Here is a 24,087-nt window from a genome sequence, read left to right on the forward strand (position 1 = left end):
TGTCCTATGTTTTAGGCTGAGTTTTGTCCTGCAGTTGCCCTACAGTTTGGTCTCGAATTTGTTCCACATTTTGTCCCTGGTAATAGTGGACAATTATGGCAACCCACAATGGCTGCAAGTTAGCTTTCCTGCTGTTTCCTTGCAGAGCGAGAGAGAAAGAGAGAGAGAGAGAAAGACTGCAGATATCATGGATAAATATGAAAGGGGGCAAATGTGCCTGAGAACCTCCATGCATTCATTTTGGACAGGGAAAATTGGACTGAATTGCTGTTTTTATTTGTTTCTGCTTTTCATTCCTTCTGAAACATATGCACGTCTCTCTCCCCCTCAGGAACAGCTATTGGGAAATGACTGGATCCCTTAAAAGTCATTTTATCTCCCCTTTAGTCTCTAGGAATTTGGAGGTTCACCCTTCTAATTGTGTCTTATGTGTAGATAATGTAAATTCCATTGAGCCTTCAGAGTGGGAAGAACAGTACGTGTGAGGAGAAGCACAATTTGTGACATTGCACAACCTTGTTCCCGATCACAGGGGGGTGTCTGCCTGGGCATCAGCCTTAGTCAACTTTTTCCTGGGTATGTGGCATTTCCATAACATGAGATAACTTTTCCTTTGGTCTTAAACAGTTAAAAAAAAAAAAGGGGGGGGGATTTCTCTGGTTTTTGAAAAGGGAATGTATCATTATAGTGTTCTTAAATTCTCCATCCCTGTGACAACAAGCAAAGAAACATTACCCAAAATGCCAGGTTCCAGGAGGGCACCCACAACAAATATTTAATAAGGATAATTTTATTAGCTCAACAGAGGCTGTTGAGAGGGCTTTGGGCCACTAAAAGCAGGGATCAAGCTGGTTCTGAGTAACAGAACTCCAGAATGCAAGGCCCAAATGTAGTTTTACTTTCCTGGTCAAGATAGGACTGAAAGCCACTATCCAAAAACCCCTCGGGGGTGGAGGACCTATTATAATGGTCTGCCCTTGAAGGCTGATGGAATCCAAAAGGTTCCAAGAAGCCCTAGAGGGTACTATGTTTGGGTACAATAGCGATACTGTCGAAACCCTGGTTAACAATTGGGATAGGAACCTCACCGGGGCTATAGACAGTATCGCTCCTGAGCGTCCTTACCAGCCCGCTTCTAATAAAAGACCCTGGTACACTAAAGATCTTCGCCAGATGAAGCAGGCTGCACAACGACTAGAGCGCTAATGGCAGAAACACCAGTACTTATCTGACAGAACACTCCATGAGAACATGTTACGTTCCTACAGAGTGGCAATCGATGCAGCTAAGAACTCGTTCTGTGCTGCACGGATTGCATCAGCAGAGTCCCGTCCAGCAGAGCTGTTCAGGGTGGTTAGGGAATTAACCCAAACCCTGGCCACCCTGAACCCTTTATTAGAACCAACGATAGCCTGCTGTGACGCTTTTAACAACTTCTTTGCTGATAAAGTCTCTCAGATAAGGGCTGATCTTGACGCTGGTTTTTTGAAAGATCCTAAAGTAGAGGCATCCAGTGACTCTGGTAGCAAGGTTATTCTGGATCGTTTTGAGTTTGTGAGTACCGAGGACATAGACAAGCTCCTTGGCTGTGTGAAAAGGACGACTTGCCCACTCGACCCTTGCCCTTCTTGGTTGACCGTGCAGGGAGGAGATGCCATAAAATTGGCACTCCATCTAATAATAAATACATCTCTTCGAGAAGGTATAGTTCCATCATCTTTGAAACAGGCAATGGTAAAGCCTCTTTTGAAGAAACCTTCTCTTGATCCCCTATTAATGAGCAACTATAGACCGGTCTCCTTATTACCATTTCTGGGCAAGGTGATTGAGAGGGCAGTTGCCTTTCAGCTCCAAGCTGTCTTGGATGATACTGATTATTTAGATCCATTTCAAACTGGTTTCAGGGCTGGCTACAGAGTTGAGACTGCCATGGTCACCTTAGTCAATGATCTCTGTCTGGCCATCGACAGGGGCAGTATTTCCCTGCTGGTGCTCTTGGACATCTCAGCGGCCTTCGATACCATCAACCATGGTATCCTTCTGGAACGCCTGAGAGAATTGGGTATCGGGGGCACTGCGCTCCAGTGGTTCTGGTCCTATCTCTCGGGGAGATTCCAGATGGTGAGGCTAGGGGACAGTTGCTCTCGTAAAAGAGAGCTTACATCGGGCGTCCCTCAGGGTGCCATTCTGTCCCCTATACTATTTAACATTTACATGAAGCCACTGGGAGAGATCATCCGGAGCCATGGAGCTCGGTGTTATCAGTATGTTGATGACACCCAGATCTATCTCTCCATGTCTCTGACTGATACAGTGACTAAGGATGGCACCTCTCCTCTGGATGCCTGCCTGGGGTCAGTAATAGACTGGATGAGGAAAAACAAACTCAGGCTGAATCCAGAGATAACAGAGGTACTCATGATAGGTGCTCTGAATCTGGATAGGGAAATTTGCCATCCTGTCCTGGACGGGGTTATGCTCCCCCTAAAGGACAAAGTTTGTAGTTTGGGGGTACTCCTGGCTCCATCTCTACAGTTATCATCTCAAGTAGATGCGGTGGCCAGAAGTGCTTGGTATCAGCTTCGGCTGATATGCCAACTGCGTCCCTGTCTGGATCGGAAGTACCTAGAAATTGTAGTACATGCACTGGTAACCTCTTGTTTGGATTTCTGTAATGCGCTCTACATGGGGCTACCTTTGTATCAGGTTTGGAAGCTTCAGCTGGTTCAAAATGCCGCAGCCAGATTGATCACAGGAACATCTAGATCAGATTAACACCCGTGTTAAAATCCCTTCACTGGCTGCCAATTCGCTTCCGGTCCCAGTACAAAATGTTGGTTATTAGCTTTAAAGCCCTAAATGGCTTGGGCCCGGATTACTTGAGGGAACACCTCTCCCCACACAATCCGCCCCGCACCCTCAGAACTACGGGGAAACTATTACTTGAACATCCTAAGGTGAGACTGACGACAACCCAGCAGAGGGCTTATACGCCTATAGTGTCCACTCTCTGGAACGGACTCCCGGAAGATATCCACCTTAGCAGGTCATTGGAAGCCTTCAAAAAGGCATTAAAACCCTATCTCTTCCAACAAGCTTGCCCTCCCGACTCTCTTTAGAGACCATATTCCCCAATCTGACTATGTTATTGTAAATATTTTTGATTATTTAATTTTATCTAATTGTGTTATTATTAGATAATTTTATTGAATTGTTAATACTGTACTACAACTGTAATTCGTAATGGTATTTTTTAACTGTTTTAATGCTGTATTATGACCTCGGTCATAGTTTTAACTGATGTAAACCGCTTTGATCTCCAGGAAAAGCGGTATATAAATAAATAGTTATTATTATATTATAATTATAATAATAATAATTATTATTATTATAACAGCAAAAAGGGAAATCAACTTTCACACAAAAGCACACACACTCACACACACATACAAGAATTAGCAATATAAAAGTATATCAATAAAATTATTTTGTTTGTCTAGCATGAGTATTTTCATTCACACATTCATGCATATTCATATTGTAACACTTTATGAGGAAATATCTCTCCTCCTCCTCCCTCAGGCATAAATTCCAAGCTCCTGTGCTTTCTCTTCCCCTCCAAAACAGAAAAAAATTGGGAGGAGGTTGTTCAGGGCTTCCAAGTCTTGTTTCCTTTTTGAGCAACTCTCATGTGCCATCAGGAGTCCTGCCCCACGGTTCGAGAACCACTGCAGTATACCATTTAAACCCCCCTCCCCAATTTCTTCATCTGTGCAGAAGGTTTGTGGGAAAGACTCCTTTCACCCTCAGAGTTAACTGTAGAAAACTGTGGACATTATTCATCCTCACATGTGTGGGAAAAATAGCAGAGTTGCATTTCTATTGGTGAGAAGTTACTGGAGATTATCAGACAGGGGATGGAATGAGGACGGGAGTGAAGTAGACCACTCCCTTGTCCTTATCCCAACCTTATCACGATTGTGTGAAAGAATATCATATATCACACTTATCTGGTGATTATCTTGTTAGCACAATTCCACTTCACTGATGGGACAATGACAGGATCAGCGCAACATTATCAGAAAGTCTTTTGTGTGATCATGGTCAACTGCACTTCAATATCGGGATAATAGCTGGATAAGTGCAACATCATATGAAAGTTCTTCGCATGATTGTACAATAAGGATGGGACAAGGTCGGCCTTTTCCCCATATGATACTGTCTCCCTTCTGTAGGTCTTTACATATCACTCTGCAGCTTCAAAGCTGGTTCTGAATGAATATTTTCTGTACTCCAATCCTAGAAACCATCCTCATATTTGGAAGACCCACTATTTTATTATTATTATCCCTTCCCAGCATTTTTCCTGACTGCATACCTTAGGATGCCTGAGAGTTGTGCACCCACCCATTGGCATTGTTCCACAAGGCTTTGATTTCATACGAACATCCATTTTATCACATTCAAAAATCTATCAATGAAGTAGTGAGCTTCCTTTAGGGAAATAAATGTTTAATAAGTCACATGGTAGTGGAAGGAATGAATTTACAAGATCATAGCAATTTAAAATATTTTTTTATTCAAACAATGGATGCTTTGCACTCACCTTCTTTAATCTCAAATCAATTGAGGACAGCCCTGTTGGGATGAGGTCAATCCTCATGGATGGTGTAAAATCACCTCCCCCCCCCCCAGTAATGCACAAATTGCAAATCTCTAAATGATCAGCTAATTATCGTTTTTCAGTTGGATTTACTATTTTCCCTGCAAAGAGGATGGTGTGTGTTGTTTTATTAATGATTAGGAAGAGGAAGGGTTGGTTGTATTTGATGGAAGTACTAGGACCACCAAACCTTGGAGAAATCTCTATAACAGTGACAGCAGCTGCCTCAGTACCACTTTCATGAATATCCACGATAGCCTTGTGAACAGCCTGTAAGGAAATAAAGGTATTTTATTGTTTCCATATGCAGAAGATACAGCGATGTCTTGAGATTTGGTTCCTTATTTCTGGTGGCAGGGAAAAAAAATACCTCTAATTGAAATATGAAAAGAAAAGAGAAGTGGATCATGTTCTGTGGCTTAGAATACTCATCTGCAACCAATAGGGAAAAGAAAACATGTTGAGCACCCTTAGTGAATTTTACCAAAAGACCATGAAGTCCGACAACGATGTATATGTAATTATATATAAAATTTCCTGAAATTATTTACTTAATTATGTATAATGAACTATTATTTAAAAGCAATTTCTAGAACATATACCAAACAATCACCACATCTAAGAAGGCAAGAGACATTTCTATTCTTAGTTTTTTGTGGGTTTTTTGGGCTATGAAGATGCTTGCCACAGATGCTGGCAAAACATCAGGAATAAACTCTTCTAGAACATGGTCACATAGCCCCCCAAAACCCACAAAAAACTATGGATGCCAACCATGAAAACCTTCAACTTCACATTTCTATTCTTAGTTTTTTCTCAGTTTTTCAGGCTATGAGGCTTTGTTCTAGCAGAGTTTATTCCTGACGTTTCGCCAGCAGCTGGGTCTGGCATCCTCAGAGAATACTGGCATGGAAGAGAGTGGTGCATATATACTGTTGGTTGAGAGGAAGCGAATTATATGTTAATCTGCATATAGTTCTGTTGTTGAATGGCAAGGCTTCATTTTTATTCTTATTTCATAAGGATCTCTGCCCTAGAAGATTAAAACTCTAATAATGTTAACTGATTAGTAGTATGGTGTCATCTGCATATCATAGATTGTTGATATTCCTTCGTCTTATCTTCACTCCTTCTTCTTCTGAATCTAGGCCTGCTTTGTGTATGATATTTTCTGTGTACAAGTTGAACAAATAGAGTGACAGAATGCAGCCTTGCCTGATCCCTTTGCTAACTGGGAACTGGTCTGCTTCTCCATACTGTATTCTGTTCTAACATAGCCTGTTTGTCCAAAGTACAGATTCTCATCAGGACTATGAAATGTAGTGGCACTCCTATGTCTTTAAGAGCAACCCATAGCTTTTCATGATCAAAGTGGTCAAAGGATTTGCTATAATCAATGAACATGTGCTAATCGCCCCCCCTGTAGGTTTGCAATGAGGTCCCTAGTACTCCTTCCTTTCCTTTTTTTTAAAAATAGTTTTTATTGAATATATGCCTAGTGTTCATTCCTTTCCTGAACCACACTCACATCTTTGGGATTTCTCTCGCCATACATGATTGAAGTCTATGTTGCAGAATTTTCAATATAATTTTGCTTGCATGTGAAATTAATGGTGCAGTCTGCAGTCTTTTGTGTTTCCTTTTTTGTGGAAGGGACTCTATATTGATCATTTCCAGTCTGTTGGCCACTGTTTTGTTTTCCATATTTGTTGGCATATTTTAGTTAGCACTAGAGTTGATTCTGTATATGTGGATTGTAGCAGTTCAGTTGGAATATCATCTGTTCCTGATGGTTTGGGATCTGGGAGTCCAAGTGGATCACAAGTTGAATATGAGTGAACAGTGCGATGCGGCAGCTAAAAAGGCCAATGCAATTTTAGGCTGCATCAATAAAAGTATAGTGTCTAGATCAAGAGAAGTAATAGTGCCACTGTATTCTGCTTTGGTCAGGCGCCACCTGGAATACTGTTTCCAGTATTGGGCACCACAATTTAAGAAGGATGTTGAGAAACTGGAGCATGTCCAAAGGAGGACAACTAAAATGGTGAACGGTCTGGAAACCATGTCCTATGAGGAATGACTCAGGGAGCTGGGTATGTTTAGCCTGGAGAAGAGAAGGTTAAGAGGTGATATGATAGCCCTGTTTAAATATTTGAAAGGAAGTCATATTGAGGAGGGAGCGAGAACAGGACCCGGAACAATGGATGCAAGCTGAAGGAAATGAGATTCCACCTGAACATTAGGAAGAACTTCCTGACAGTAAGGGCTGTTCGACAGTGGAACCCACTCCCTTGGAGTGTAGTGGAGTCTACTTCCCTGGAGGTCTTCAAACAGAGGCTGGATGGCCATCTGTCGGGGATGCTTTGATTTGGATTTCCTGCATGGCAGGGGGTTGGACTGGATGGCCCTTGCAGTCTCTTCCAACTCTATGATTCTGTGATTCTATGATTCTATGATTTATTCTTTCCAATTTCTCTTAGTGCAGCTTCCAGATTGCTTTTTAGAATTTGGTGTTTATCTTCATATGCTTCTTCATTTCATGTGTCATTCATTTTTTCATCTTTTTCCTATAGCCCCTGTATTGCATCCAACATCTTTTTATTTTTTTCTTGATCTTGTAGTGTATTCTTTTTCTTGTCATAGAGCATCCTGATCCTTGATTTGAACTTCGCTTTCCCAGACCTTGTGAAAGAGGTCTCTCATTTTACCTTTTTTGTTGTTGTCTTCTATTTTTTTGCACTTATTATTATAGTAGTTTTCTTTATCCTTGCTCACTAGTTTTTGGACATTTGCATTAATGATTTGGGTTTTGCTCCTCTCTCCCTTTTCTTTTGTTTCTCTTCTTTCCTTTACTCCTTGAAGCACTTTGCTGGTTATCCATTTTCTCTCTCTTCCTTTTTGGCCACAGATAGTATCTTTCTGCATCCTTCCTTGATTATGTCCTTGGCTTCTGATCATAGTTCTTATGGTTCCTAAACAATTATGCTTAATAATGCAAATCTATTATATATTGATAATTACTTCAATAAAAATAATAATCACACCTCAAATTTTAAAGAAAAGTAACCAATTAAAGGCAAAAAACATGGTGATATTAAGCACTGTTTCCCATGGTCATACTTACTTTGGAAACTTTCAGATTGCGTCCCCCAGTTATTCCAGACAGATCAGCATTGTCACTGAAGGCATCAATAATGCCCATTTTCTGCAACAATTCTTTCACGTTATAAGAGGCAGAAATTGACAATTTTGGAATGAAGAGATGTATTTCCCTGGTTAACAAAGAAACAGCAACAATTCAAACATTAAATAATTTTAATTTCCAGCTGGCATCAATACGTGAGGTATATGCTGTTGAACAGTGGCACAACTAATTTGAGATATCCATCCCCACTTGCCTGGAATCCTGTTGATAACATGCATATCCTCTCATTACACCAGCATATGCACTTTTTTAGTCATTGCTATAGGAGACATCTAATACCTCCTTGCTCAGCGAACCGTCTTGCAATGTAACCACAGTTGCTGGAGAATGATGGATGTTGCTTTTCTCCAGCTGCACTATAGCTATTGAATCCTGCCTGTCAGCCTCTGTTCCTCTGGTCACTCTGGGAGTTGAACTGTGTTCTACTGCTGCCAAACTGTGTTATGCATTTGGAATGGTGCAGCAGAAACCTTACAGAAAAGTGTTTATGGCCTGTGGTCACTTGTCCAGTAGCTCTTTATCTCTATCATTACCTCTGTCTGGTCACACACATGCACAGAGCATTGGATATATCAATTGTGGTATGGTTTCTTTGCTTGAGAAATTGACTCAGTGACTTGTTATGATTGTTGCAGGGATGAAACAATGGTCAATCATTAATTAGCAATGGTACCTGTGCCTTGAGAAAGATAGGAAAGCAGGTAGAGGGGAGGGCTGTGTGAAGTAAAAACCAGATAAAAGCAAACTATGGGCCATATTCTGCATTGCTTATTTATTTATGAATGAGTAATTAACTAATGTCTCCATGCTTGACCCACCCTATTTTGACATCCAACAGCTGCACTGAAAGGTGGAGGTCTGTTCTACCGGAGATCAAGTAGCCCTAGTGGCACAGTGGTTAAATGCCAGTACTGCAGCCACAAGGTTGTGTTGTAAGTTTGATCCCAGGCAGGGCTCCAAGGCTGACTCAGCCTTCCATCCTTTCTCTGGTGAGTAAAATGAGTACCCAGCTTTTGGGGGGCAATTGGCTTAAGCATTGTAAACTGCTTAGGGAGTGCTAGTTCATTGATAAGCAGTATAGAAATATAGTTGCTGTTGCTATTGCCATTGCTATCAAGGCATAGCAAGATGGAATTTCCACCCCATTTCTGGCAATAAACAAGGCTATGGTGAGGAACTGCAAAAGGGCTCCTGCTTCTCATTCCTGCATCCTTGCTTGTTGGTGGGAGGGGTGGTGGTGAACATCATCTTACTTCAGATCACCAACAGAATAGTCTTTCAGGTCTTGGTGCAACTGCTGGCTCTTAAAGTAGCTTGTGGGGGGTGTTTACAATTGTGGCAATAGTGTCTTGCTTGATCATAAATATGCAGTGTTACTGAATATGGAGCAGCTGTGGATCTAAAATTCTAGGTAACAAATCCATTCTGTGATACAAAACACCAGCCTATAATTTGTCCAGGTTACCTTAGTCTTTGTAAGAGAAAGAGAGCATCACCACAGAGACAGGAAAAGGGAAGAGTGAGACACTACTCAGCTTAAAGTTGGCCATACATTTTACTGGGATAAAAGTGCAATATCTGGGCAACTGCATGCAGGCAAGTGGAACGCATGGCCACCTGGCTCAGCTGCTGCTGCCATGGGTTGCTTTGCTACAAGGTCAGAACGAGAGGGCCAGCTATGTGACTGAGGCTGGATGCTTTATTCTTCTTCAGAAGTGAGCAACTTGCCACCATCATGCCAGGCAGCACAGTGGGACATGTGCACAACCAGCTGCTTAGTGTTGGAACAGAGGACTGAGTTAATGGGGGATATGATACTTCAGGCTGCCCCCATAATATCCTGGCCAGTGCAGACAGCACCGTTGCAGCCTCATATGCAGGTGGGAAGGGTCTGGAAACAATATCCCACCCCCTCCTACCCCCAATTGCTAGCTAAACTGACCACCTTCTCCCAATGCATCTACTGGCGGGTTGGCTGGGGAGGGGAGAGAGTAGGTCAGGAGACATTCCTGAGTTAGTTATGCATACTTAGCTAAACAGTCAATAAGAATATCTGTGTTTTTTGCTTGGAAACCAAATCAGAAGTTTGCAGAAAGGGAACAGTTGGTGATGGAATAGTGGTGTTATTGCAGCATTTAAAGAACAGGTGAACATCCCCAAGAGCCAAAGAGTCTATGAAGTGATATGTTGAAAGAGTGATGTTAAATATTTGGTGACTATATGGGAAATGTTTGGATATTCAGAGAGTATCCAACAAACCTGCAACAAATTCCTATTCCGCCGGGCTTTTCCCCATGAGCATTAATGTTATCTTTATCTCCCCTTGATGATGCATACTGTTCAAGCCAGCTATTTGTTATGGTTTTTAATGTTTTTAATTGTTTTGTAAGATAACTGGTTTTAGATGATGTATGGGATGGGTGGTTGGTTTGCACATTGCTGAGGATATATGTTATTGTTTAACTGTTGTTGTTATACTTTTTCATGTTGGGAATTGCTGTGATCTGCACAGGAACGGCAGTATATAAATTAAAAAAAATAATTATTTATTATTATTATAAATTAATAGAGATAAATGTTTAGACATTTATTGGCAGGTTAAAAACAATTGAGCAGTGCTTAGGGATGCAACGTTTTGCCAGTTGGGTGCTGTACTTTCCAAGTATGTGTGCACGCTTTCATATCACCTGTTGACTTATGAGAACCCCGTGATTTAGGGGCATGTTTTTAAACTGTATTTTGACCTGTGCTTTTAATTTAATTCCATTTTAGGGGTTGATTTCATACTATGTTTTAATAATATTCTTCTTTTATTTAATATTGCTATGAACTGACTTAGGAGCCAGCAAAGTGTTGTGGTTTGAGCATTGGACTATAACTTTAGAGATCAGGGTTTGAATCCCAGCTTGGCTACTGACACCCACTGGGTGATCATGGACAAGTCACACTTTCTCAGCCTCAGCAGACAGCAATAGCAAACCCCCTCTGAAGAAGCTTGCCAAGAAAAACCTGTGGTGATTTCACTTAGGGCGGTCATAAATTAGAAACAACTTGAAGGCACCAAACAATAGCAGCAGCAAGAACTGACTTGGATACCATTTTGAAGAGACAGGTACAAAATAATCCTACAAACAAACGTATGGTGCAATACAGGCCGCCCAAAAATGGGGGTCTGCAGGCATGTGTTTTAACTCTGGAGGGATGCCGCAGCCGTCAAACCGCATGATGTCCCTCTGGAGTAAAAAGAACCCAGTTCTTCCAGGTTCTTTTAGCAGCGGCTGGGGTATGTCGCAAGTGCGCCATTGGTGCACTCGTGACCTAACGGACATGCAGCAATGTGTGGACACTGCATGTCCCTTACGTCAAGATGGTGGCGTCCGTGTGGACAGGTCACTGCCATCAGGCCACCACCATTACATACTAGGGTTTCAGACCATGCGGTTGTTGCACAGTCCGAAACCCGAGTATTGCTGCCACCATGCCCCTTTCGGCCCATCTGTCTCGGGCCTATGAGAACAATAAAGAAAAGATCGGCAAGAAACAGTGCTAAGACTTACCTTAATGTTAAGGATGCTTTCCATTTAGCTAGAGTTTCAATGGACAAGGCACCCTCCACTTGCTTCATTTTCCCATCATCAGGCAAAATGAAAATTGCAGAAGCATCGCCTTTATATGGAACTTCCACCACCCAGCAAGAGAGCTCATTGTCATAGAGAAAATTGTAATAGCCTTGTCGATACATCATCTGCACTTTCACAGTTGTGTTTGCATCTGGAAAAAAGTCTTCTTCTCTGGTAAAGTCAGTGTCAAAAGGGTTTTGCCAGTGAGCTGTGAGGGATAGATAAAGGTAATAAGTTAGTGTGAATATTAATGATCAAACAGGCAAATTTATCTATAATATTATGCATTAATTTATATAAGTACAAGAGGACTAGAACTGTATGTTGTTGTTATTGTTGTTGTTTAATTCCAAATCCAAGGAAATAGACAATGGAAATCACTTTGGAAATGAAAAACAAGATGGCAACAAGACTAGAGTTTAAAATAGATGAACACTAGCTGAGACAGATACTAAAACAGGACAATAACTGACATACTCCTAGAAACATTCCTTCTCTCATGGGCTACTTTTATGTCAAATTAAAAGTAACTCTGAAAGATCAGGCACATCAACCGATGGTCAAGATGGAAAATCTTCTGTTCCCCCTTTTAAAAACTAAAACTTTATGGTCATAAACAACCAATTTAATTCTTACATATTCTTCTACAAATCAATATTCTCTTTTATCACTGCTGTGGATCCTGACATAGGCTGCATCTATGCAGAATTTATGCAGTTTGATGCCACTTTAATTGCCATGGCTCAATGCTATGGGATCTGTAGTTTTGTGAGATATCTAGCCTTCTCTGTCAGAGAGCTCTGGTGCCACAACAAAACATAAATCTCAGGATTCCATCACATGGAGCCACGACAGTTAAAATGGTGTCAAACTACATTAATTCTGCAGTGTGGCAGCAGCCAGAGTCATCCCAAGGTTAGATCCTTTGAAATCATTTGGACTTAAGTTACTTATGATGTTCAGTGATGGAAACAGTTCCATCACTGGAACTGGAAGAAGGTCATTCCTAGTTCTCTGTAGCCTCCAGGGGCCTTCAAAATCAGCACGAGAGGTCTAGGAAATGCTACAGAATGGGTTTAAAGATGCAGCAGAGGGTTCTGGAAGGAGGAATGTCCCATGACATTACTGAATGAGCAATGCCTTCTTGCACTAGTACAACATTAGACCTTGTGCATTGATTTCAATGCTATGCAATTCTGGAATTTATAGTTTTGTGAGATGTTTAGTCTTCTCTGTCAGAGAGCTCTGGTGTCACAACAAACTACAAATGCCAGGAATCTATAGGATGTAGCCATGACAGTTGAAAGGATGGCAAACTGCATTGATTTTGCAGCATGACAGCAATCTAAGTCCATATCCAGCATCTAGGACTGAATTTGCAATGCAGAAATAACCTGATTTGACACCATTTTAACTGCCATGGCTCAGTGTTATGAATTCTGGAAACTGCAGTTTGTTGTGACACAAGAGATCCCTGACAGAGAAGGCTGTCTCACAAAACTACAATTCCCAGAATTCTATAGCATTGACCCATGGCAGTTAAAGTGGTGTCAAACTGTTGTTTTTTTACAGTGCAGATGCAGTATAAGAGATCTAGAAAATTGTTTTTATTGTTCAGATCCCTGAGTGTCTCCCTGACCCAAATAATTCACTTTGCTTTCTGTGTACCTTTGAAGAAAATATAGTTCACAAGAACCATTACGCTGCTTGGATCAAGGTCTTCCACTGCATGGGTTATTTTCCCATGGGTTTTGTTCTGCACATACTCATTTATCTGCTTTTCAGTTGCCGTGGAATTGCTGAAATTTGAAGAAAACGCTTCAGCAGTATATAAACTTTTGATATCCTCCAGAAACTTTGGCAGTATTTTCAGTGATTCTTCTATGAATAAGGCATTCCCTATGTTCACTTGTGCTTTGTTATTTGGATGGCTTAGCACTTGCATGAGCTGGTGGAATCCTTTGTGGATCTTATTTTCCTCAATCTCTGACAGGTTAAAAGCAAGTCCTTCATAAATCTGACTTTGGGTTTTAGATCTGGCACCCAGAACTAGCATTCCAAAAGCTGTGGAGATGCTGAAGGGAGAGAAGAAAATATTTTTGGAAGCTGTGTGGAATGTGATGTGCCTGTAGAATCTGAATGCAAAATCAGCATTATTGGGAGCTATCTTTTCATAATATGTAGTCTTCTTTCCTTGTTCCTCTTCCACAGGTGAATCCTGATCTTCAAATATAATTTTATCTCCTTGGCCATCTGGGCCGTCATTGTGTCCTGGCTGGTGCAGACAATAGACTTGAAGAGCAATAAGGAATGAGGAAATGTAAATGGCCTTCATGGAGGTCTGTAAAAACAAAACAAAACTCTCAGACATTAAGGATTTGAAATATATGTTCAGTTATCATATTCATACACATACATACCTAAACATGAAATCTTAAATTACATTCTCCTTCTCAAATATATTTAAAAGGCTAGGTGTTGTTCGCAAGGACGGTTTATCAGAAATGAAAGGGACTTGCAAACATAACTAGAAATCTTGTAGCAACTTTGAGGCTAGTGAAAGAAAGAAGTTGACAGCATGAGCTTTTGTAGACTTAAGTCTACTTCCTCACATGTATTGACAAGATCTCTCCACATACTGATTCTACAGACTAACACAACTATGTCTTTGAATTCTGTAACTAGAAATAAAAAGGCAAACGGACTGAAAGGCACATTTATTTGAGATTAGATTAGGACCTGCAAAATTGACTGCTCAGAAAGCTAGGATTTTAAAGTCCTGCAGGTAGCTAATCTGCAACATATTCAGGAGAGACTGCCTTTCATAGAATCATAGAATCTTAGAGTTGAAAGAGACCAGAAGGGCCATCCAGTCCAACCCCCTGCCATGCAGGAACTCTCAATCAAAGTATCCCTGACAGATGGCCATCCAGCCTCTTTTTAAAGACTTCCAAGGAAGGAGACTCCACCACATTCTGAGGGAGTTTGTTCCATTATCGAACTGCCCTTGCTGTCAGGAAGTTCCTCCTAATCAGGGACGTAGCCAAGGGGGGGATCTGGGGGTCCGGACCCCCCCCTTCCATTAGAAAAATGAATGGTGTGTGCTGCTGCGCCGCTGCACTCAAGCCCCATTATAATGATGGCACTTAGTCTGGACCCCCCCCCCTTCCTAAAATCCTAGCTACGTCCCTGTCCTAATGTTGAGGTGGAATCTCTTTTCCTGCAGCTTGCATCCATTGCTCTGGGTCCTAGTCTCTGGAGCAGCAGAAAACAAGCTAGCTCCCTCCTCAATATGACATCCCTTCAAATATTTAAACAGGGCTATCATATCACCTCTTAACCTACTCTTCTCCAGGCTAAACATCCCCAGCTCCCTAAGTTGTTCCTCATCAGGCATGGTTTCCAGGCCCTTCATCGCCTCTGTTCAAAGAGAAGATTGGCAAGATTGGCATTCCTTCTCCCAAGTTACAGCAATGTGAATAGGTAGGGAACAACATATTGCCCTCTTCCACATTTGAACCCCCACATCTTATTGCAAAAGAGTGAGACAAATTAGATTCCTAGGGCAATCTGTGAGCTTCCCATGAATTGCACAGCTTTGAGTGGCTGCAGTTGCTACTGATCTTAAAAGTGCACCATGCTGCTCCAATTGTTGTATTATGTTAATAAGGCTATGGGACTATACTGATGGGCGGCTACACATCACACCTTTTTGCCCCAGATTGGGGCCGCAGCAACTGCATGTCGCGGTCTCTGCATGGAGCAAAAAGAAGTCCCGAAAAGGGGGTTCTTTTTCACTCCCTGGAAGGGGCAGCATAGCCGTGATGGAGCGGCAGGATGACGCTTCTTCCACGCTGCATTGTTTGGATGTTGCATGTAAGTCACACCATGAGGCCGCATGCCATGTAAACAGGCACATGGCATCATGGTGTGATGGGGCAGAGTCACAGTGTCGAGCGTGCGGATGCTGTGCCATCACTCCGCCCACAAGCTGGCCTTTCGGTCCGGTCTGTAGAGGCTCTATGTTAAGGTATGAATAAGATTTGATATTTTATATGAAGTGGAGGTAGGTTTTTTGTTGGATGATGTATGGTTATGTTAGTTTTTTTAGTAGTTTTATATGGTGAAAATATTGTGAATAAATATTAGTGGTTTTTTTAAAAGTGCATCATGATGCTTGCCACACTTTGTCTTGCTTGATAATTTTCTGCAAGTCCCTGGCAAAGGTGATTGAAATCACTGAATTAACTTGCAACTATTAAATGGCTTTTCCTCCTTCTGTGGCACTTGTCCTCCTCATGTGTCAATAAACTTCAAAGAAAAAAATGAATAGGAGTCTAGTTTTTCACTAAAATATGAGAAAATACAATTGAAAAAGGTGTCTAGCTATTTGGGGGAAGGGGAATGAAAGCCCTGACCCACTGAATATGAATTCTGCTTGACCATTGATATTCGCTTTAACTCACTAAATTTCTAGCATTGCACTGCAAATCAATTAGACTTTGAACTCTTAGATGTACCCTGTTTACATTTCCTTGGTAACTGTCTGCCCCCTCTCTTTGGATGCTTAAACTGTACCTCTAAATGTTCAACTGAAGTTTTAAGTTACTACAATGAGAGAAATTTGAAGACTGATGTAAAATTTAATTGGAGAGGGGAAGAATTCTTATTTAGAGCAATGCTCCCATTTTGCATGCCCCCCATAGCTACACACCTGGGTGGAGCTGGCTTAAGTTGCCACATACATATGCCAGCATCAGTGTCACATCACTGACATGCTCACATCACAAAAATATCTCAGCTGCTTCTGGTCATTCCACAAATGTGCCAATACCCAAAGACTTTGGGGTCAGGTACTGGAATGTCATTCTTAAAAATGGTGGATTCATACAATATGAGGCTAGATATTGCCAGACTCAACCTCTCCTCACTGATAATCGATATAGCCAATGGTGAAAACTGGTTGGAGTTGCAGTGGAAAGGGTCATATTTCTCATGCCTGACAAAGATCACTTATTTTTTGAGTGAGTGGTAGAACATATTAATTTTTAAAATTTCCACTTGGCATTTGATGACTCGCATTGTCATGATTTTTTACTTTATTGTCACTGACTGTGTTACTGATAGTTGTGTTTTTCTTCTTTATCTTTGATTATATTGGAGTTTTTTATTGTTGCTTAGCAACTAGATATGTTGCGCATCAAGGGAAGATATAACAATACTTTTAAACAGACACAAATAAATAATGTAAAATGTGGAAATTTACCTTTACTCAAGTGCACATGACAAAAGAATTGTGATGAAAGACTTTGACTCTTTAAAAAACTAGTACTGAATCATTGCAAATATCAAATATGTGTTTGGAACATGTTTATGGTTACAGACCACCTACCCTTCTCTAAATTACTCATAATGATTTCAGCAAGACTACTCATCTAAGAATGTTTTACATTGTTATAAAATCATTTTCCTAGAGGTAAAGCTATTTCATTTTTCATTAGACCTTAACTCTTTTCTTTCAGGTAGCTCCATTGTTGACTACTCTTATATTTCTTGACAACTGCTAGGAACAGGGTGGCACAATAATTTCATTTGAAATATCAGTCAAAACCTATCATTGACTTCACTGGGACTTGAACTACATCATTTTTGTTTTGTTTTATAGCCTCCCAATTCAACACAGAAGAAATAGAACCCATGTTTGTGTGTGTATGTGTATGAATACTGTAACTAAACATATATTTCATAATCTTAGATTGTGGTTCCACATTGGGGTTTTAAGCAAGTCAGCAGTAGTACTGTTTTTTTCTCATAGGAAGAAGAAAACTCATCTTCTCCTTTGGCCACATGACTGATGGGAAAATGTTGGAACTGTGCTGCCTTGTAGAATGTCTGAGCTTCTAATTTGGCTGTAAAGTGCTTTGCTGAGGATGGAACAGCAAGCCCTTTGAATGGCAGTATCCCAAATCTTGACCTATGCAGAATAAAGAATGAATGTGTGGGTTTGTGCTCAAGATAATGAGTGTGGTTTTGAATTCTGACTCTCATGACATGTACTGCATCCCTGGAAATTGTATTAAAATGAACTGAGGGAAAACATTAGGTAGCTGTGTATGTCAGGGGGTGAGGTGGGATGGGGGAATAGGATCAACACTGCTGATAATTCAAGAAAAAAAGGCAGTGGAAAACACAGGGACCTGTGCGTCACACACTCCGCCAGAACCATTTGCCTAGGACCAACGGAAAACGAGGGCAACAAACAACAAATAACAAAACGTATGAACCTTGGAATTACCTTATTCCCCAACAACTACCCCCCTGCACTGTCAAAAAAGTATACAATACGAGCAGAAACCTGAAGGGCTCATAGCAAACATTCTATAGCTTAGCTACACACAGGTCTGCCTGTCTACTATTCATTACCTTTAAATGTTAACATACATCTACTTTTAGTAACTTGTTCTGTTACACTTGCTACTTTGTACTGCGGATCACAGTTGTACGCTTTAATGCCAGGGTCACGCTATGGTTTCTGTTATTGGTTTGGGATTTACCTCTTCCAGAGTTGTGGTGCCTAACAAGAAGATCCCAGGTGCCATACATGGAGCAATTACAGATAAAGCGGCATCAACTGCATTAATCTGCAGTGTGGCAGCAGCCCAAATTTTTTTTAAAGATGTTTTGGATTTTTATACAACCTTAAAGAAACTGCTCTATTACATGTATACAGATCACATCTTATACTAAACTGCATCATATAGGCACTTCATATGTGTATGTCTTATTTGGTTGTCAGGAGGCGAATTCTATTCCACATCTACATGATTCACAACCATCCCACCTCCCACCCCCCCAAGCGAATCCACTGCCCCGACCGCGAACTGCCTCATGTTCGAACCCCTTTATTAGATGGACGTGCTAGCCTAATACAGTATCTTCCACACATCGCTGCCATACTTCCATAATGCACACTCCCCATTTTTTGCGCGTCATTAAAGCGCATGCGCCAGTTGCACTCCTGATCTGTCCGGCACCTAAAAAGAACCCATTTTTTCCAGGTTAAGTAAGAGGGAGTGCCATGCAGCTTGGCGGCTACGCGTCCTTCTGGAGGAATACGGCCGCTGCAGCCGCCTTTTGGGATGGTCCCGCCCCCAGCCACTGTTGCTATGATCTCCTTGCCATCAGTGCTGGTGAGTCAAAGATCAGGAGCTGGTATATCCCGCTCCAGATAGACCATTACAAGAGGCTTCAATAGCAGATTGAACTAAGAATGATTTTATGTTGCATGGGCATGAAGACTTAGGGCTGTACAGATCAGCATGTTGGGCCCGCCTGGGTTGGAGTCCGGACATGCGTCTACACAAGCTCCCGATCTCCCACGGCTGGCCTGATGCCGGCACCCACCCCCCACCCCAACACAGCTCACGGGCCGCTTCTCTCGCACGCATCTACATGATATACACCAAAGCTGCGACAAAAAGCCCGCAGTGCCACAGCTATGACGCCCCTTTCACAGCACGAAAGAGCCTTTGGGGCTAACAGACCACCCCTGAGGCACCGCGTCGCCCCTACCTCACCAGATCTTGCGCGCCCAGCACTTTTCCTCCCTTTGTACCCTGGAAAGGGTGCATAGCCACCACACACCCACTTTTCCATGCTCCTTGCACTGCACCTGTAGACCACAGCCCAGAGGAGCACCAGGTGCCCACTGCGTGTGGGCAGCCACGCATCACACTTTCTGGAGTGAGTCAGGCTGCACACCCTGCTCTGCCCCCATCTCCTTAATGGTGGTCTTCAAGCCCTCTCTTTTCGTCTCCTTTTCATCATGGAAAGGCGGATCAAGGCTAACATGTAGTTGCCGCACCCCAATCTGGCACAAAAGGGCAGCTTAGCCCCCCTTAGGGGTGGTCTGTACAGCCCCTACCCGAAATTCACAGATCCTGCTCAGTTCTCCACCAGTCATAATGCCCAGGGGGGAGCTGAGGGCAACAATAGTCTGGATGGGACAGAGGAGAGTCATGCATAGTTCTGCTGACAGAGTTTATCTGCTTGTATGCCATACAAGATCTCGTTTTTGGATCCTGTATTGCTCTGCTGATAGAGGAATTTCCGTGTGTATCCCTTCCAACCTTTCTTGAAATTCCTTTGCCACCACATAGCTACTTGGAGGTCATGAACCAGTGTTCTGAGACTTTCAGGACGATTGCAAAGAAAAAAGATGATCTTCTCCTAGTTGTCAATGGTTTTCTGCATAAGGATGCCTGGCACCCTTGGGTATCTATAGGAACTACAGTTGCCAGATTGGCAGGAAGTGGTGGCAATTGCAGTGCTGGGAACTAATTGCTCAGAAGATTTTATCTATGGATCCAATCATATCCTGACCAAACTGTTGCAACTTCTGATTGAGATATCTATGTTCGTTATTCACTTATCTCCGCTGAAGCTTACCTGCTACCTGAATACTTGGCTGGAAGCCCAGACCTTAAATCATGCCGCTGTACATTCTGTCCATGAAATGGAAACCCGTTTCCACAAAAGTAAAATAGGTCAAGAGCCAGCGGCTAAAAGAGCGGTCTTATAGCCCGGAGGAGACTGGTGTACGTGACTGTGGCTCCATATTGCCAAAACAAGCAATATATCCATTGCATCATGGTTTACTTCATCCCTCAGTGTCATCAATTGCTTTGTTTATGGTTAATGGAGTACTAATTTATTTAAGGCTGTATGCTGATAAATGACAAAGCGCCTAGCATTCCCCACTTCAGTGCTGTAAGTTTGCTGAAATCTGTAAGATAATACATTTTCTCCTATCTCTCCTCTTTATGAGCTAGACTGAGTTGGATATCTGGTCAAGATCTTGGTTTGGGAGATATAAGTTCCAAAGAGGTGGAACTAGACAGTTCCTACTCAACCCACCCATCCCATTACGGACTAGGCTGATAACACTCCTCCGGAAGTGTGTCCTTCACAGCGATTAGGGCTGGGAGCAAACATATAAGGATAATGTAGTCTCAAATTCCTCAATTAATCTTCTCTTGCTTAAGTTTAAAGTCAGTTTTTCATCAAGGCAATTATTACTATATTCCGCTAATCATTGGAGTCCCAAGTGGATTACAACAATAAACGAGATCAGTTAAAATTCTAAAAATCACTGCCCCCCCCAGTATACAACATATAAACTAAAAAGATTAAACCCAGAAAACATTAAAACAATAGTTAAATACGTTAAATCATAGAAGATGTAAGAAATTTAGAGGCGGGTCCAGATAGGATGGAAAGGGGGTAGGAGAGGGGGCGGAGACGGTAATAGAGGTGGACCTAGTCTGGATACGTCCAAACCATATCTAACCATCTTGTATCTCTTCAGATTTAAAGGCCCCAAACCAAGACTAGCAGTTCCTTTCCCAAAATGGCCCATAAATCTTTAGATATCATGGTTGTTATAAGTTCTTCCAAAACCAACAGATACCGTGAACACAGCATCACAAAGGGGTGCTCTTACAAGCAAAAATGGTACTTTACAGCAAAAGAAGCTACTGTGCCAGCACCTTAGCTGGTATGATACCGTATTTCCGTCCTTCCATTGTTACAGGCTGAATCTCCATGGGAACAATAGTTGTTGAGTTTGGATCAAGCACTGGTAAACCAGTTAATCAATTCCCTACTCTAGTTGGGACAACAGAAAAAAAGAACCCCATGCTGTTATATATAATTATTCAAGCCCCACTTGACAGCGATTGATGTGGGATGAGATGATGATGATGATGATGATGTTGTTGTTTATTTCCCACTTCCTCCAGTAAGGGACTCAAGGGGCTACAAATCTAAAACATCCAAGGTAAAACTTATAAAACAGCAAATACAAGTTAAAAAACATAAACCAATTCCAAACAATAAAACATACATTATAAACTTATAAAACGTTAAAGTTTAAACCTTAAAACAAATAAAACCGCCCCTCAGCCGGACCCAAGCTATCACAAGAGTGTTACAAAGGTTGCCTCCTGACCAAGCACAAGGGTGTGCAGAGGGGTACACTGGCTAAAATTATAGTGTTTTATCATTGTATTGTATATGTATTATTTTATGCTGTAATCCTGCCCCGAACTTGGGAGAGGCGGGAATATAACTGACTATTGTTTGTTTGTTATTATTATATTATTATTATTATTATTTTCCTTAGCCAGAAGTAATGTCACTGGCTCAAATAATGATTCAACTCAATCAATATTCCTCTGAGCTGCTTCACTGAAGAAATAGTATATATATATATATATATTCTTCCATGGTCATATGGTGACAGCAAGGTAAAACATTAAAAACACACAAACCCCAGTACCCCCCCCCAGCAAAAACACAAACAAAACAACATAGACAACCAACACTCCCCATCAAGGCTGTGTAAAGGAATACAACATAAACGCCAAGGGAAGAATGACCGACAGGCCATGGGGAAAAGCCGCAGAACAAGAAGGTCTTTAATCCTTCTTAAAAGTATCAAGGGAGAGATATCGGAGCTCTTGGGGGGGAGTTCCAGACCGGGGCTGAAATAGAAAAGCCCGCCCGAGTGATCCTAACAAGCATCGGAACTTAAAGAGTCTCACCTGATCCTGAGTGTGCCAGGGCGGTATATGGGGAGAGGCGCCCTCCAAGTACTGGGCCCAAGACATAGGGTTTATAGGTAAAACCACACCTGTATTGCCCGAGCAAATATAGCCAATGAAGATCTTTCAAGACTGGCGATATGGCTGGCCCTAGAACACCAGAACCAGCCTAGCAGCCATATCTTCTATGAAGCTCCGGGTTTGGTACAGGTTGCCCCTGTAGAGCACATCTACAGAAATCTAATCGAGGTACCAGACATGTAACCGTTTCAAGATCCCCCCCCCAGCCAAGGAGGGTCGCAGTTGGCGTACAGCCGAAGCTGATAGCAGGTGCTCCTGACGTCCGCATCCCCACCTGAGCAGAAGGTGAAGCGACGATCCAGAGCACCCCCAACCCGAACGGTCCTTCACAGGGGCATGACCCCATTAGGACGGTGGAAAAATTTCCTACCCGGCCGGAGAGCCAATCACCTACCTTCTCCCGTTTTCTCTGATTCACCGCTGAGCTGTTTCCCTCATCCACCCATTACCGACTCCAAGCAAGCATTTACAGAGAGATGCATCCTCTTACTGCATCAGTCGGAGCACAGAAAGACTATTGGGTGTCATCCGCATACTGAAAACCACGCCCCGTGTCGCCGATTCCTCCAGTGGCTTCATGTAAATGTTAATAATAGGGACAAAACGCTCCCTGAGGGCCCCAGATGTCCAGGGCCCCCTATCGGCACGTCCCCCAGCTCCACCATCGAATCGCCCCGAGGTAGAATGGAACCACTGCAAAGAGAGCCCCCAATACCTAACCCCTAGGCGTCCCAGAGGTACATGGTCCGATGGGATCGAAGGCCCGCTGAGATGTCAAGAGCACAACAGGGACACGCTCCCCTGTCCATGCCAGACAGAGATCTCACTAAGGCACCAGGCAGCTCAACTCCTAGCCCGCCCAAAAGCCCGGTTGCACCACTTATCTCAAGGCGCGTGCTATGGATCCTGGAGTGTTTTGCTGAGGCACCAGACGCTCGCAAGAGAAGCTAATATCTCACAAAACTCAAATCCCCAAATTCCCATAACATGGCCCATGACTTAAAGAGTATCATACTGCATTATTCTGCGTCAGATTCGCTTGATCATATATAAGACGCATTGATAACCCCCTTATGTCCCCTTCATGGACTTTTAGCAAACATTCAAGATATGAGCCCATCTCCGCCTCTTCTTCTTCTCTTCCTGATGGCCTCATGTTCATTGTGATCACTCTCGGACATCTGATGATCAGGAGAGATGGAATTCAACTGAACATAGCATCCTTTGGCAGAGGACAGGAACAAAACAACAAGTGTCAAAATAGCTCCAGTAATGCTGCTTTGCATCACATTGTACGCAATTGCTTCTGATGTGCTGGAAAAAATGTTTTTCCTCCCCTTGAGCATTTCTCAGCTGCAAGCTCCTGGTGCTAAATCAACTCAAACTCAGATTCACAAAGGACTTGCTTTAACCTGTCAGGAGTTTGAAGACAAGGAGATCCAGAAGGTTTCCACCATCTCATCCATATGCTTAATCGGCCCAAACAACAAAGCAAAGGTGAACATAGGACGCCTTGTTCATAGAAGAATCCTTAACTTCAGCCTAAGTTTTGGAGATCCAAAACCTATGACTCCGAAGCTCTCTTCCAACTTCAGAATACGGCTGTGCTGAAAAACAGATACACTAACTGTAACGAACAACCGGGAAAATAACTCAGGTAGTTCAATTTGGATCCAACACCTAAGGTTCTTGTTAACTACATCTCCCCCCTCTAAAGGTAGCTGGAGATTAATAACTAAGAAATATAAAAGTGACAATGTTCATCAACCACTGACATTCATGGACTTATTACATGCCAAATGAGAAATTGGTCTTACAAAGTATGTTGGACTGGAATAACCGAGTTGGTTGGACCTGATCCACTTGGATTGATTGGAGGTTCCTTGACAGACTTGGTGAAAAAATCAAGATTTT

At 42.2% G+C, this 24,087-nt stretch overlaps 2 protein-coding genes across 3 annotated transcripts in view; both read right to left on the reverse strand.

Annotated features, from left to right (window-relative positions):
- Positions 1-24,087, reverse strand: part of LOC121923896 (alpha-1-antiproteinase-like) — a 60,592-nt gene that overhangs the window by 13,200 nt on the left and 23,305 nt on the right. The gene's annotated exons all lie outside the window — the stretch shown is intronic.
- LOC121923887 (alpha-1-antitrypsin-like) lies at positions 4,559-13,845 on the reverse strand. Its single transcript, XM_042454796.1, has 4 exons — positions 13,157-13,845; positions 11,426-11,696; positions 7,788-7,935; positions 4,559-4,933 (listed from the first exon to the last, which is right to left on the reverse strand). The coding sequence occupies exons 1-4, from the start codon at positions 13,821-13,823 to the stop codon at positions 4,733-4,735; spliced, it is 1,287 nt and encodes a 428-aa protein (XP_042310730.1). The 5' UTR covers positions 13,824-13,845; the 3' UTR covers positions 4,559-4,732.

This window comes from Sceloporus undulatus, chromosome 1, assembly GCF_019175285.1.
Source record: "Sceloporus undulatus isolate JIND9_A2432 ecotype Alabama chromosome 1, SceUnd_v1.1, whole genome shotgun sequence".
Taxonomy (NCBI): domain Eukaryota; kingdom Metazoa; phylum Chordata; class Lepidosauria; order Squamata; family Phrynosomatidae; genus Sceloporus; species Sceloporus undulatus.

Coding starts and splice junctions, on each gene's coding strand:
- LOC121923887 (XM_042454796.1), bottom strand. CDS start 13,823: ATGAAGGCCATTTACATTTCCTCATTCCTTATTGCTCTTCAAGTCTAT. Junction 7,936..11,425: donor AAAGCATCCTTAACATTAAG/GTAAGTCTTAGC, acceptor TTTGTTAACCAG/GGAAATACATCTCTTCATTC. Junction 4,934..7,787: donor GCAATCTGAAAGTTTCCAAA/GTAAGTATGACC, acceptor ATTTCCTTACAG/GCTGTTCACAAGGCTATCGT.